The 15189-nt window shown below is 53.8% G+C and overlaps 1 protein-coding gene and 1 long non-coding RNA gene across 2 annotated transcripts in view; both read right to left on the minus strand.

The window, feature by feature from the left end:
* Positions 1-15189, minus strand: part of LOC134425857 (uncharacterized) — a 186225-nt gene that overhangs the window by 82768 nt on the left and 88268 nt on the right. The gene's annotated exons all lie outside the window — the stretch shown is intronic.
* ZIC3 (Zic family member 3) lies at positions 9283-12565 on the minus strand. The gene is made up of 3 exons (XM_063170960.1): positions 11527-12565; positions 10705-10868; positions 9283-10269 (listed from the first exon to the last, which is right to left on the minus strand). The coding sequence occupies exons 1-3, from the start codon at positions 12563-12565 to the stop codon at positions 10087-10089; spliced, it is 1386 nt and encodes a 461-aa protein (XP_063027030.1). The 3' UTR covers positions 9283-10086.

Consider the following 15189-nt stretch of genomic DNA (forward strand, 5'->3'; position numbering starts at 1 on the left):
AAGCGGTTCTGTGTCTAAAGAGACAGAGAGCAGTCCTGTGCCTCTGCCCAGGACCAGCATGCAGTCTCAACCCAGCTGCAGCACCATGCCTGCGAAACGCTCTGGGATTTGTTAAAAATGAAGCTTTTCTAATAGGCTAAAGATGACAGGCCTCAAGTTGTCATATATTAAAATGGTGCGTAAATTCCTTCCTCTGAGTAACCAATAATGGGACAAAAATCCTTGCCAACTCCAGTCTGTCCCTCCTGCCAAGGATTGTTTGAGCTCAGCTCATCCCGAGTGCCCCCATTGGGATCCAGATATAGATTAACACAGTTTTGAAATGCACAAGGGCCACAATCATGCAAGGCTTGATCCAACCCCGACTGGAGTCCACGGAAAGGTCTGCATTGACGCAAGTGGATGGAGCACAGCACCACCGCTGCTGCTGCTGCTGAGAAGCCAAGCCCAGTTCCTCTGCCAGGGCAGCACCCGCTGGTGGCCTGCAAGAATGGGGGCTAGTGGGAGCCACGGGGGAGCAGGAGGGCCCTTCTTCCCCCGAGCCTGCTGGGCACGAAGCTGCCGGCAGGACGGCAGCCCGTTCTTTCCCCCTTGCAGCTCAGGCCCAGCTCGCCAAGGGACGCGTCCCATCCCCACCGCAGAGCCCCGGCACAGGAATGGCACCGTGCGTGCCCAGGCACTGCACCCACAGCGGTGTCCCTCACCCTGAGTGGTGCCCACACACTGCACCCACAGCCGCCCTGCACGGCTGCAGCGTGGGAGCCTGCAGCGCGGAGCCTGCAGCGTCCTTCACCCCAGGCACCACACGCTGCTTCCCACAGGGCAAACCCTGTGCACGTCTCCAGAGACTCACACACTTTTGTGGGGGCTCTGCCTGAACAGCCTGCAAATGCAAAAGGCTCAGCTGGATGTATTCACACACAGGGACAAGGAGCAGCTCCTCGCTGCTGCACCAGCCTGGCCGCTTTTCACTCCACTACTCCTCCTTCGCCAACCCACACCTCTTTTGTTCCTCGTTCTCACGTTTCTGTGCTGCCCTCCCACGCATCCCCTGCACTGCCCAAGAGCCTGCCCTTCTACACTCTTCCCCAAGTTTACTTCTCAGCCATCATTTCTTTGGGATTTGCTGCAGTCAGAGGAGTAGGAATTGAAACGGGGAAATACCAGCCCTGGGGCCCTCTCCCCTTAACAGTCTCTGGTACTGGTATAGAGCTCACAGAAGACAGTACCAAGCCAAGGGGGGCAGCATTCATGCATGCAGTAGCCCCCAGCTTGGGGCCTTCTACTCTATAACAGCAATAAAAAACTGCCCATTCAAGTCCTTTGTCTCAAAGATTTCCATCCTGGCTACAGCAAGTGCAGATTTATTGGTGGGAGCAATTGCAGGAGGAATAGTAAACAGCGTGCGCGTGCGTGTGGATGCGCCAGCGCACCGGGGCCGTGCCTGCACCAGAAACTCGGCACGGCCAACATTAGGTATGGGACTAATATAAAATGGGTTCTCTGGTACATAAAGGAATATCTCATTTGGCACCTGATTTCATGACCTCCACAGCACAGCGAGAGCTCGGTGGGGAGGCAGGGATGGAGAAGCGAAGCCAAGAGACGGCTGCCTACGCTGACTCTGAGGAATCAGACGCCGGCCCCACACGCACAGGAGGCACAGCGTGGCCTCTGCCTGCTCACAGGCCTCCCCGCACGCAAGCTGAGCTGCACGCCCTGCGTGCCTCACCCCTCTGAAAGGTGCAGCCTCACTCCGAGAGCCCTGCCAAGGGCAGAGCCCAGCTGCCCGCCCCAAACTTCCTGCTGCAGCCTTCCACCGAGACTCACAGAACCGTTCCATGCTTGTTGACACGTTAAAATAATACGTTGCTAATGATGAAATCAACAGCCATCTTTAGTTGACTTCTGTAGGAATTTTGCTGGAGAAAGGATGGTAGACCATGACTCCAAGCTCGTTGAGTGACATCTTATATTTTCTAAACCATCCTCAGATTTTTCATAACATCCAGCAAGCAAGCTGCTGACAGATCAGGATGGCTGCCTGTTTGTTGGGCAAGAATATTTTGCGATTCAGTAGAATACCAAATTTGGTAGAATGTCTTCCACTTTGGTAGAAGATATTACAAACAACTGTGCATTTTAACACGTTTTCACATTACACATCATTCATTCTGGGGAGGGGGTGGTGATCGCTCTGTGCAGACAGCCAGCAACGCTTCCAAGAATGAAAATGTTCATCAAAAGATAATGAAAACCAGATATTTAGTAACATTTTCATTTTGCATGTTTAAATATTTATAACTATGTTCATAAAACCACATGTTTGCTCTCCTAATGCTCTAGTGATTTTGTTTATGAAATGCAGTATTTCTCCAATGCCCCTTCCTCGCGTCAGCGTCTCCACGGAGCGTGATTTAGTCCCATTGCTGTACTGACAACCAGCTTTTCTGTAAAGACTGGCCAAGATGAAGAACAGAAAACCAACAAAAAGAAGAAAACACATTTTCAGGGCATTAATGTTTCACTAATACATATGTAATTTTATACTTTGTAGGGGGCATTTATACCAGTTTAATTTTTTCAGTGCAATTTATTGTCAATCTGGAAGGGAACTATTTCTTACTCTACAGCAAAATTACAAAATCTAGAAATATAAGTGTGATACAACTAAGGTGCTGATATAAACTATTGTTCTATAATTTTTTCCCTAGCTTGGATGAAAATTAAATAACAACAAAGAACTTTGCTTTAATACTACAATTGTTCCAGTTTGTGCTACAAATTTCTGGAGTTTTGAGTTATAAATTTTTATAAAGCTGATCGAATAGACGTGGTCTGAAATCGGGACTTTAGAAGAGCCCTCTGTGGTCTTCTCCTCTGTCCTCTGACTGCAGACATCATGACGTAGCTCACAGGGTCCGTTCTGGTTTCGTGTTAAACATACAGAGAGACCGTGGCTGTGAGACAAGGCTGCCACAGCTCAGCCCCACAGCAGCTCCCCGTGCAGGACCCAGGAAGTTCTTTATCAAATCATAATTCTAAAAATGCCCCATGTAATCTCATAGTTTAAAAAAAGGAGCTAATGTTTAATTTTTTTTTAATTTTCTTCTTTTTTTAAAAAATATCTCCAAACAGAGATTTTTTAAAGGGAACTCCACTGAAATCAAGTCCCCAGCAACTTGAAGTGAGCAGCACCAGAAAGGGTTTTTTTTTAACCTCAGCTCAGCATCCTCCCGAAGGTACGGGGAGTGTCTTCAAGGCACATTTTCAACTCCTTTGGTCTTTGCCTGCCTTCTTCTGCATCAGCAAAGAACAAAAAGGAAACAGAAAAAAAGTAGCAGATTGCAATAACACATTGGTATCTCATTTTGAAAAGAAAATGAGTGCTGCAAAGCCATTAAAGTAAAACATTCTACTTGCTGTATTATTTTAAAATGCTCCTGTGGGCCAAGATTAAAAATTAAATATATATTTTACCACGGCAGTTTTGCCAATTTTTACAATGTTGGCAATAGCCTCATTTTAAAAAATGTAAGTCAAGCCCTAGAATCATGAAATTTACACAAAAACTCAAGCTCACTTTAAAAGACTTAAAACATATTTTTTAAAGCAAGTTAAGTGCCCCTTTGGCCTTGAAGTTGTCACTGGGGGTGGGGAAACAGCAGCAAAATAAATTCTGCACAGTGAGCCTCTGAAAAATAGGAGACAAAGGGGAAAAAATGGTCCATTTTCTTTTCTTTTATAATCTTGTAAAATTGAGCAAATCCATTTCAAGTGCACCTGGCATAAGATTTTAAAATATTTATGATTCACAGAAAGTTCTTGCAGCATCTTCTTTCTAGTAAAAAATAAAAAATAGTGCAGGGAAATGAGTATTCTGGGGAACATCTGCCTTCCTCACCAGGAGTCCTTGGACCAGTGAGCAACTAGAGACCACTCCTTGCAAACTCTGCACTCTGCATAACTCAGAGAAACTTTAGTCACATCACCTGCTGCATGAAGCTTTCTTTTAATCAAAGATAATATCTGACTCTGAATTAAAATGTTTCTGATAGTTAAGACTGAGTTTCACAATCTCAACACAAGCTTTACATTTTTTCTTGAATTTAGCAATAATTCCTGAAAAGCTCAAGTCCATGGATTTAATAAATGCAAACAAAAAAAAAAAAAGTTTATTTTCAGTAAGAATAGTGAAAGCTGAAGTAGTGGAAACCCTAAATGCAACAGCATTCTACTTACACAGGTAAAAAAACAAACAGAAAAAAATCAAAATAAGGACAAAAGCAAACAAAAAGAACAACATCTTTCTCAGAACAAGAATTATGCTATGTAAATTACAGAAAGTGGCAAAAATACTTTAAAAAATAACAAACACCAGATTTTGCACTGAAATAATGTCTGAGCAAAGCTGAGACGAATTTAAAAAGGTATAGATTAGTAATTAATTTTATGTCGGGCAAAGACTGTATGTTAATGCCCTGCCTCTTGAGCCATTCCGGACAGAGCTGTATTTTCTAAAGCGGCTGTTCTGTGTGGCACACAGATGCAGCAAGCCCACGGCCAGTGGAAACCAAATGACCAAATGCTGCTGTTTTCTCCCCTGCTGCGACCCTGCCAAGGCTGCCCAGCAGGCTGTGAAAAAAGCACCAGAGCCCCTTCTGTTCCCAGGCCCTGCGCAGCGCAGGCAGCGCTGCCATCCCGCACCTGCCCGGGCACAGGCCCACACGGGCTGCACAGAAATCACTGCAGCACCTTCCGCCTGCAAACCCCACTGAGGCCCCGGTCCCACACGGGCTGCACAGAAATCACTGCAGCACCTTCCGCCTGCAAACCCCACCGAGGCTCCCATCCCACACGGGCTGCACAGAAATCACTCCAGCACCTTCCCCCTGCAAACCCCACCGAGGCCCCGGTCCCACACGGGCTGCACAGAAATCACTGCAGCACCTTCCGCCTGCAAACCCCACCGAGGCTCCCATCCCACACGGGCTGCACAGAAATCACTCCAGCACCTTCCCCCTGCAAACCCCACCGAGGGCCCGGTCCCACACCAGCCTGGGGCACACCGGGACTGGGTGCTGGGAGCCAGGGGGCCCAGAGGGGCTCTGCCCAGAGCCCTGCCAGGAGCCATTTTGTGCCTGCAGAACCCCACAGGCCTAGACTGGATTACACGGTGCTCTGAAAAACAATAAAAGCAAGGAAACAGCCCTATTCTGCACATATCCTTTATGATGCTCGGGCATAAGGCTCTGCAGCTTCCCCAGCCTGTGCCCGGCCAGCAGCACGGCCAGTGACCCTTCCCGTCACTAAGTCTCCCTGTCCCAGGCCAGGACACCTTGCCCAGCGTGCACAGCAATGAATCCCCCACCTGCAGGCTGCATCTCCCTCAAAAGAAACTCCACGTCTCACTCATTTCAAAGTCGAGGTCGAGCCTTGACAATTTCAAAGCTGCCACTATTGAACAAGTTGCCAAAACAAAATCATTCAGCTAAACTCCTTTTTTTTTTTTTTTCCCAGCTCTTTTTATTAAAGTTTCTTTTCACACAAACATTTGAAATGGAGAAACATTACCAAAGTATCAGCTAAAAGAAAACCTAAGCAGCACACAACCTTCTTAACTGAGACTAAAATTAGCATCTAAATATTAAAATATATCTCCGCCTCTTTTGACAATTGCCTCCTCCAGATTCTGCAGGGGGCTTTTCCATGACTAGAACAAAACAGATGTCTGTAAAGCCATCCTAAACCATCTCCTATCAGGTCTGCAGGGCAGATCCTTGCTTTGCCATTCTCACTCACCATTGCAAGCTCTTACAAAAGCATTTTTACTGCCTGCAGTTATGTTCAGGTGAGCAGGCATTAGCAAGACAGATTATATTTTTATCCCATACAAATAGCATAGAAAGGTTAACTAAATGTCTTAGTTCAGGGGATGTACAGATCAGTCACTACAACACAAACTATTTCATTCTGCATACTCCATTATAAAATTAGATTTCTCAAAGAATACAGGCTTTCTCTGTAATTTCACCTCTCCAAACCAGGAGTGCATCTCTGCAGAAATATTTTCCTTATAGGTGATCACAGTAACAAGCATAAATAACAAGGATGGTTTAGCAAACAATTGTCAAAGTTACGTTCAGTTTAAAAAGCTAGTGTTAGTATATGATGCTTTTAATCTGAGAACATTATATTAAAAAATAAAATGCAAACACACAATACTACACCCTATCCACCACTTTGGAGCTTTACAGCAAACAGATTTGTAATAGAAACTTCATTCCTGATGCTGTAAGGCTGAGACACTTTAACACAACCTGATCAAAATGCCTTCAGGACTCTGCCTTCACACAGTGTGCAACCACTACATGCTAATGGCAGGCACAAGGCTTGGAAACAGAAATTTTTTTCAGAGGATTACACCAGACACAGAGACAGATATGCAAAAACAATGAACCAAAGGAATCAAAACGTTCATGGCTCATAAAGCATGGTAGAGATGGAATGGCTCCAGTTCATCGCCTGCCCCTGCTTAGATTCCTTACAGCAAACAAATCAACATTACCCCTTTAAGAAAACGGTCCTGAGTTGTGTTTATCTGGGGACAAATCCACCTAATCCCGCTCATACAAGCAAGCACAGCAACTTCAAGGGAGCTGCTAGCTGGGAGAGGCCAGCAGAATATGTCCCCTGTTTGGGAACAGTCCTGGGACTCTTCTGGGGTGTGACACAAGTCCCATTTTCGACACACTAGAAGCTGAGCTAACAGGGCACCTGCCCGGTCAGTGCTGTCCTGCCCTGGTCAGCTTTGTAATGTTTTTGTCCAAGCTGTGAGCACACGTCTCACTGCCAGGCCCTGGCTTTGAAAATCATGAGCTGTCTCTCCTTAACTCACAAAACCAGCCTAAAACATCCAGGAAAGAAGGTATTTCCCATTCCAGAACTCTCCGTATCTCCCTGCAACTAGCAAGGGTAAGGAATAAGAACTTTTAAACTCTTTTTACAAAAAAAACCCTTTTTACTTGTCCGTGAAAGCCGAGGACTAGGCTGCAGGGAGAGACAGCCTTTCTCTGGCGTCACTGGCCAGTCTGAGCCAGCAGCAGCCGGTGGGGCAGAGGCGCTGGCACCAGCACCCACCACACACCGTTAACGGGAGGCACGGCCCTCCTGCCCTGCCCCAGCTCACGGTGCTGCACCCTGTGCTGTGAAAGCGCTTCAGAGCCAAGCAGGTCCCCTGCTCTTTCTAAACCCACCCCAAATCCATTGCTTCATCTCATACCACACACATACATAGAGCTGCACCTGGCCAATCCATGCCCCATTTCTGGAGGGCTGCAGAATGGCCTAGGGGGACGCGGGACCTCAGTGGGGTGCAGTCAACAGTTTGCTCCACTCTTCTGCAAACTGGCTGCAAGCCCTGGCTGGATGGGGAGGCCCGAGGGTGGAGGACCGGCTGTCACACCAAATGACCCAGGATGCAGCTTTTAAGTCCTGGCTATAAAAATGACAGAGATAGTGCTGCCAGTTGAAGGAAGCACCTGTGGGGGCACGCAGGAGCGCAGCTTGGCCAGCATGGCCCAAAGCCACGGGGACCAGCCAGAGACACTGTGGGGCCAGAAACGGCCCCTGCACTGATCCTCCAGTGAGGCCGCTACTCCCGGCTCGGAGACGCTATATCCTCCCGGCCACGGCTCCCCAGGCCGGACAACCCCAGCCACGGCAGAGGGCCCACCCTGGGACGGCGTTCCGGGCCCGACAGCAGCAGGGCCCGTCCCGAGGCGCTCCCGCGGAGCCCAGCGCGCCCCGCGCCTCCCCGGCTCCGAGCAAAGCAGTAACGAAACCGAGCCTACCGGCACCTTTTCCGAGCCTGGCGCGGTCCGGAGCAACGCAGACACGACCCAGGTGGGTGTCCGAGGAAAACCCGGCGGCCCCCGGTGGCTCCGCTGCTCCTCGCCCGCCGCGGTGCAGGGCGGTCCCGCTCGCACCCCGGCCGGAGCCGGGCCGGCAGCGCTCCGCGTCCAGCCACGGGCCGGGCTCTGCGCGCAGCGACAGAAAGACTTCACAGCAAAAGAGAAGCAGAGATCCATGTCTAGCCGGGACACCTCGAAGGGAACTATTTTAAGGGACCAGTGGGGATCTCGGGGACATTATTTTTTTAGCTATGCAGCTGCAGAGGCTGCAATCCACCTTTCTCCTGTCCTTTTCTGCCCGAGAAACCTTTCTTCCTTTTTTTTTTTCTACCTTTGGAGGAAGGAGAGGATAAATTTGCTCAATGTAAATTTCAAAGCATGCAAGGTTCCGCGGGTTGCTCGCCCGAGCGGCCCCTGCGGCAAGAGGAGGGGATGGGCCACCCCCCGTCCTTCCACTGTGCCCCCCGTCAAGTTCAAGACGGGCCGATCTGGGGTCTCCCCGGTCAGCGAAGGTGCGGCGGCCGTAGCGCGGGTCCCTGCCTGTCCCTGGGGCTGGGCTCAGCCCGCGGCAAGTCCCTACTGCCGGATGGGGATGCGGAGCCGAGCGGCCGGGCTGGCCGTCGGCGCTCCCGCCGCAGCCCCGGCCGGCCCGCTGGACAGCCGGCGCCCTCCGGCCCACGGTGCACCGCGATTTCCACCGTCGCTCTGCTTCCTTAGGGCTCCTGTGCGACGCCGGTAAGTTTCTCGGGGGAGATGTTTGATCTCGATCCCTCTCCTCTCCTGAAGACGGGAAGGATTTTCAGCATCCTAGTCAGAAATAAAAACAGAACAAAACAAACTAGACGATAACGGCGACAGTCCTGCCCGCCGCTCGGTCCTCCCGGGCACCCCGCGGCAAGCAGCCCGGTGTCGGCAGGCCGGTCCGGAACGGTTGCCCGGCCCCGCACCCCGCGCTGCGCCGGGCGCGGCGTCGCCCGGCCCGGTACTCACCGGGTACTCACCCGCTACTCACCGTCGGGACCGCCCCGTCGAGGCGGCCCCCCTGCCCCCGGGGCTGCTCCGGCTCGCGGGCCGACCTCGGCCCGCTCGGAAGCTGCGGGACAGCGAAGCCGCTGGGCGGTGGAGGGCGGGGACAAAGGGACAGCGGAGAGTGGCGGCGAGGAGGGGGCTTCCCCCGGCATCGCCGGCTCGAAAACAACGGCCCGGCCCCGGTGGCAGCGCCGGCCGGGCCCGCCACGGGACCCGCGGCTGCCCCGTGCCCCGGAGGAGGTCAAAAAGGGCTCTTTCCAAAACAATAAACTTTTAATGCTAAAGCAGTTATAACCAAAAGCTGTACAGAGTTGGAATTTTTTTGTTTGTTTGTATTTTTTTGTTAGAAAACAATTTTTTCTCCCCCATAAATATTGTTCAGTTCCCGGCACTTTGTATCAATAATTAAATTACGAACGATAAATATGGCATCATGGGTATGTATTTACAAAAAAAGTTATTACAAAAAGGCAACTGTTATACTAAACGTCACAATCTGGGCAGAATAAACACCACATCCTCATCCTGAAAAATACTGACCGACCCCATCAGACGAGAATACATTCACAAGTGTAATGCTTAGAGAGAGAAGGAGAAAGAGAAGAGCAGAGAAAGAAGCAGCAGGAGAGCTAGAAAGGAAAGTTCAAGACATAACAGGACTTTGGCACGGTTTAAGACTGTAAGTTTAAACAATCACCACTAAGGCGAAGGAGAATTTTCATCCTCATGTCAACATCCCACCGAAAGAAAGAAAGAAAGAAAAAGAAAGAAAGAAAGAAATTAGGAAAAATAAAGTAAGTGGGGAATTGGAGGAACAGAGACTCAGGCAAGGTGGGGGGGGGGGTGAAAATCAAAGAAACGACTGAGACTGAAAAAAAATGACAACAAAAGAAGAGAAATCTAATCCTGAGAAAAGGACATGGCTAGTCCAGCGTCTGGGCTTGCAAAAAAATAGTAATAATTATAATATAATAATAAAAGACCCCCCTCCACATCCTGGCAGTTAAGTAGGTGTAGCCCTATGCGGTCGTCGGTGTGGAAACTCCATTTCCGTGGGAGCGAGCTGCAGTTGGCTTGATTTGTCCTTTTTCTTTCCTCGTTCCCTGTGCATTTGGTCCAGTCTGTGGCCGGGCAGCAGCTGCCTTCACACATACCACTCATTAAAATTGGGGGGCAGTCCAGGGTTATGGCCGGGGTTACTCTGCAGGGCGGCCGGCGGCGTTTTAGTGGAGTCCTTACTGCCGGCGGAGCCCACCGCAGGGGGGGTGGAGGACTCATACCCCGAACTGGCCGCAGGGGAAGAGTCCGACCCCTGGGATTCGTGCACCTAAAACCAAGAGGCAGAGATGGGAGCGAGCTCAGGGCCTCAGCCACCGCGCTGGGCTGCTCCTCCGTGCAGGAGGGGCACTGTGAGCAGCGGGCCGGCCCTGCCCGGCCCTCAGGCAGCCCGTGCCCCGCGACAAGCGCCAGCCGTGGCCCCGGACACGGCTGCAGCATCCCAGCACGAGGGGCCGCAGCCACGGGCGAGCCTGCCCTTGCACAGCCTGCCCGCACCGAGCCCCGCTCCGCAACCCGGGCAGCGCTTGCACCAGGGGCAGCACGGAAAGAAACTACGCCATTTCCCCGGGCTGTACAGCCCAGACAGCGGGGACGGCTCGGGCCGCGCCGGGAACACGGAGCTCGGCCCTGCCCTGCCCCGGAGGAATGAGCCCTGAGCACACCAGCTCAGGGAGGAAAGGGCTGGAGCACGGCGGTGATTTACCTTCATGTGTTTCCTAAGTGAGCTGGGGTGGGTGTAGGATTTGTCGCACACCTTGCAGATGTAGGGCTTGTCCGAGGTGTGGACGTGCATGTGTTTCTTCCTGTCACTGCTGTTGGCGAAGCGCCTGTCGCAGCCCTCAAACTCGCACTTGAAAGGCTTCTCACCTGTGAAATTTAGAGAGGGTGAAGGAGGCCATTCCCCTCTCCATCCCCACCCGCCTCCTCCCAGGACAGCAGCTGCCCCTGCTCGCCCCACCTTATGGATGCACAAGCACCACCACAAATGAAGAAGGGGAAGATGGACGGCAAGATTTGTTACGTGTCGGATAAATTTGGATCAGCCTTTATGACTTTTAACTCACCTCCCGCCAGGCCCACGCTGGGCTCCAGCAGGGAAGGCGGCTGGGCGAGCTTGGGAAAGGAGAAGACCCGAGATAAATTCAGCGGCTCGGACAGCTTTACAAGACCTACTCGAGGATACAAGCCAAAGTACGTTTGCTTCCAGCCTTCCCCCTCTCTTCCCTCCACCCATGCAGGAGGGCTGAAGGAAAGACGGGGATGCAAATAAAAATACTTTGACAAAAGTATCGCCGATTTAATTAGAAGAGACGCCAATCAGGCCTAAAAATAAAAATAAAACAGGAGCGGAAGTCACCGAAAATGAGATTTCATTAGCATTTCTATGGTTCCCTCCGCTGCGGAGGCCGAGAGCGGAGGCAGCGCCGCGCAGCCGGCGGCCGCCGGCCCAGCCGGTCCCCGCAGCCCCCCAGAGCCCCTCGGAGCCCCCCGTCCCGGCGGGGGGACACACGCACACGGGCCTTACCTGTGTGCGTCCGCTTGTGAATCTTGAGGTTCTCGGAGCGGGCAAAGATCTTGCCGCAGCCCGGGAAGGGGCACGGGAAGGGCTTTTCCCCCGTGTGCACCCGAATGTGGTTCACCAGTTTGTATTTCGCCTTGAAGGACTTGCCTTCCCGCGGACACTCGTCCCAGTAGCAGATGTGGTTGTTCTGCTCCGGGCCCCCGACGTGCTCCATGGTGACATGGGTCACCAGCTCGTGCATGGTGTTGAAAGTCCTGTCGCAGCTCTTCTTGGGCCGGCTGAGCTGGCTCTCGTCGAGCCACTTGCAGGACAATTCTTGCTTGATGGGCTGGCGCATGTACCGAAAGAAAGCGCCGGGGCCGTGGTGGTGGTGGTGGTGGTGGGCCGCCACGTTCATGCCCATATTCATATTCATGTGGTTGTAGTTGTGGAACTGGGCGCCGGCGTAAGGGTCCGTACGGGGGCTGGAGACGGCCCGGTAGGGGTCCGGCCGCCCGAAGAGGTCCCCGCGCAGCCCCAGGTGCATCTGCCCGTTGTCCACATGCCCGTTGGGGGACGTGTGGCTGGGGCTCTGCTCGTGCAGCCCCGGGAAGAGCAGGTAGCCCGGGGTGTCCGGGATGCCGCCGGGGCCGTGCAAGCCGCCGGGGGAGCCGCCAAAGAGCCCGTGCTGCGCTGTGCCGGAGGCGGCGTCCGCGATGCCGGAGCCGCGGTTGCGGAACAGAAAGTCGCGGGTGGAGTTGAAGGCGGCGGCCCCGCCGTAGGAGGGCACCTGGCCGGCGTGGTGGTGGTGATGGTGGTGGTGGCCCAGGGCGCTGGCGTAGCCCGGCGCCTGCGGCGTGAATGCCGAGCTCTGCCCGGCGGCGAGGTCGTGCGGGGCCGCGTTCAGCTTGAAGGCGGCGGCGTGCGAAGAGTCCCCGAAGGGGCCCAGCCCCATGCCGCCGCCGCCGGCGTCGCGACCCGGCATCTCGTGGTGGCGGGGCGCCGCAAAGCCGCCCACCCCCAGCGCCGGAAACTGCGGCCCTCCGTCCAGCAGCATCGTCATGGGCGCGGGGCCGTCGGCGCGGCAGCAGCCTGCCCGCCCCCCCCTCCTCCCGCCCGCCCCCAAAAAAGTACAAAACCACCCCAAAATGCACCCCCACTCCGCCCCCCGCTGCGGGCAGGCGCGGTCCCGGCCGCGGGCGGGCGGCGAGGCGAGCACTCCCCGGCCGGCACCAAAAACAAAACAAACAAACAACAACAACAAAAAACCAAACAAACAAAAAAAAAAAAAACACTAAAAAAATCCCAGAAACAAAACCACAAAACCCAAAACAGCCACCGGCCCCCCGCGCCGGGCCGGGCAGGGCGGCGCAGCAGGGCGAGGAGGCGCGGGGCAGCCGCGCTCCCGCTCGGCGCCGTCGGGGCACTGACGGGGCGCCCGTCCGCGCCTCGCACATAAACCAACCCCGGGCCAGGCCGCGCCGCGCCAATGGGGAGCCGCGCGCCGCCGGTCACCTGACCCGCCGCCCGCCGCGCCATTGGCGGCGCCGCGCTTGATTGGCACGCGCCCCGCGCCGCCGCGGCCGCTGATTGGGCGCGCGCGCCCCGCAGGTAGAGCGGGGCCGGCCGGGGGGGCCCGGGGCGGCGGGAGCCCCGCGCGTGGGGCGGCCCCGCGCGTCCGGCCGGGCCCCGCCGTGTCCCGCCGGTCCTGCCCTGTCCCGCTCTGTCCCGCCGTGTCCCGCTGCTGTCCCGCCGCCCGTGCCCTGACAGCGCCGTCCCACGCCGTGCGGGATGCTCGCCCCAGGCGGCGCGGCGGGGAGCCGTAAAGCCGCTGCAAAGCCGCCGCGTTGATTCAAAAATAAAATTTAATTTAAAAAAAAGCTAAAGTCGACGCTGTTTAGACTTTATTTATGTGTATATATAGATACATTTATACATAATCATATATACTTTATATATTTGTTTTATTTTTCTGTCCATTCTTTCCTGATGAAACGCGGGAGCAGAACCGCCCGCAGTGTGCGTGCGGAGCCGCCGCTGCCCCTCGGCCCCGGCGCGCAGCGGGACCGCGCCGCGCTCACCCCGCCGGCCGAGGGCAGCCCCTTCCCCCGCGCTCCGTCCCCACCCCCTGCCGGCCCGCGGAGCGCGCCCAGCAGCGCCCGGCACGGCGGCTCCCGGTTGGCTTCGCCTACTCTCCTATTTTCTTTTCTTTCTTACTCGCTTTCTTTTTTTCTCCCTTTCTTTCTCTTTCTCTCTTTCTTTCTCTCTCTCTCATTTTATCCTTCTTTCTTTCCCTCTTTCTCATTTTTTCCTTCTTTCTTTCTCTCTCTTATTTTTTTCCTTCTTTCTTTCTTTCTCTATTTTCCCCTCTTTATTTATTTTTTTTAATTTTTAAAATTTTATTTCGCAAGGGAAGCGTTCTGCCTTGGAATAATTATCGGTTGCAGACAGCGCTATAAATCCACTCATTTTCTGTTCTGGAGAGCATTTGCAAAGAACTATGGGGAGCAAGAGTGGAAATAAAAGGCAGAAAGAAAGATGGCTGTAATTGTAATATCCTGAGGTCTGCTGAGCCCCCAAGTCTGGCTATTGGGCAGGTCTCAGGCTCGCCGCCGGCTCTCTGCAGGAAACGTAAAATCTGATCAAGTTCAGAGACGCATTGAGAGCCCGCTTCAAGCAGCGCTTTATAACCGCGGCCCTTTCACATTCTTCCCCCAATCAGCCCCGGGAAAGGCTTCGTCTTCTTTATTTTAAGGTTTGTAGGGAGTGAGTAAAAGAAAAAAAAAAAAAAAAAAAAAAAAAAAGAGAGAGGAAAAAAAAAAAAAAAAAAAAGAAGAAGAAAAGGGAGACACAAAAAAGCCGCCGATATAAAATCTCCCCGAGAGATACCACCGGTACTCGCCAAACACTCAAATTTCCCAGGCCACAGCCGCCAAGAACAGTCCTAAAGTTGGAAGGTGAGTCCGCCGCTGCCGTTGGTGAACGATCGCAGCAGAGCAGGAGGCGGGAGCGCGGGGACCCGCCCTGGGGGACCCACCGGGGGCAGTCGGGGCCGCCTTTTGCTCTGCCCCGCACCCGCGGCCGTTCCGTGGGAGCCGAGAGGGCCGGCAGGACCGCAGCCCTGCCCGCGGCTCAGCCGGGAGCCCGGCGCCGGGAAGCCGGGACAGGGCCCGGGACAGCCGGTCACAAGCGGGGGATAGCCGGTCACAAGCCCGGGACAGCCGGTCACAAGCGGGGGATAGCCGGTCACAAGCCCGGGATAGCCGGTGTGCATCCTGCGGCCCCCGGGGGCGAGGGGCGAGGCCCGCACCCCCCTTGCTGCTCCCCTGCTCTACCTGCCTGTCTCTGGAGGGCTGCGGCGGGGTCATTCATTACCTCCCGCACATGTAGGGCTTTCTCGACAACAACCCACCCCACAATAAAAATTAAAAAAAAAAAAAAAATACAAAGAAAGAAAGAAAAGAAAGAAAGAAAGAAAGAAAAAAAAAAAAAAAAAAAAAAAAGCCGGAGGAGAGGGTGCAAATTCAATTATTCCCGTCAGCTGAGTGTCGGGGAGGGCAGCGCCTCTGAAGTCGCCGACCTGGAGCGACCGAGGGCGACTGACCCCTGCTTGTGCAGAGGCCTCACGTGCGGCACTGTGTCCCCAGTGCGGGGACGCGCCGGGGCCGGGGCCGGTGGCCGAGCGGC

Source organism: Melospiza melodia, chromosome 16 (assembly GCF_035770615.1).
Source record: "Melospiza melodia melodia isolate bMelMel2 chromosome 16, bMelMel2.pri, whole genome shotgun sequence".
In the NCBI taxonomy this organism is placed as follows: Eukaryota; Metazoa; Chordata; class Aves; order Passeriformes; family Passerellidae; genus Melospiza; species Melospiza melodia.

Coding starts and splice junctions, on each gene's coding strand:
- ZIC3 (XM_063170960.1), bottom strand. CDS start 12,565: ATGACGATGCTGCTGGACGGAGGGCCGCAGTTTCCGGCGCTGGGGGTG. Junction 10,869..11,526: donor TCACAAGCGGACGCACACAG/GTAAGGCCCGTG, acceptor TAAATTTCACAG/GTGAGAAGCCTTTCAAGTGC. Junction 10,270..10,704: donor CACTTAGGAAACACATGAAG/GTAAATCACCGC, acceptor TCTTGGTTTTAG/GTGCACGAATCCCAGGGGTC.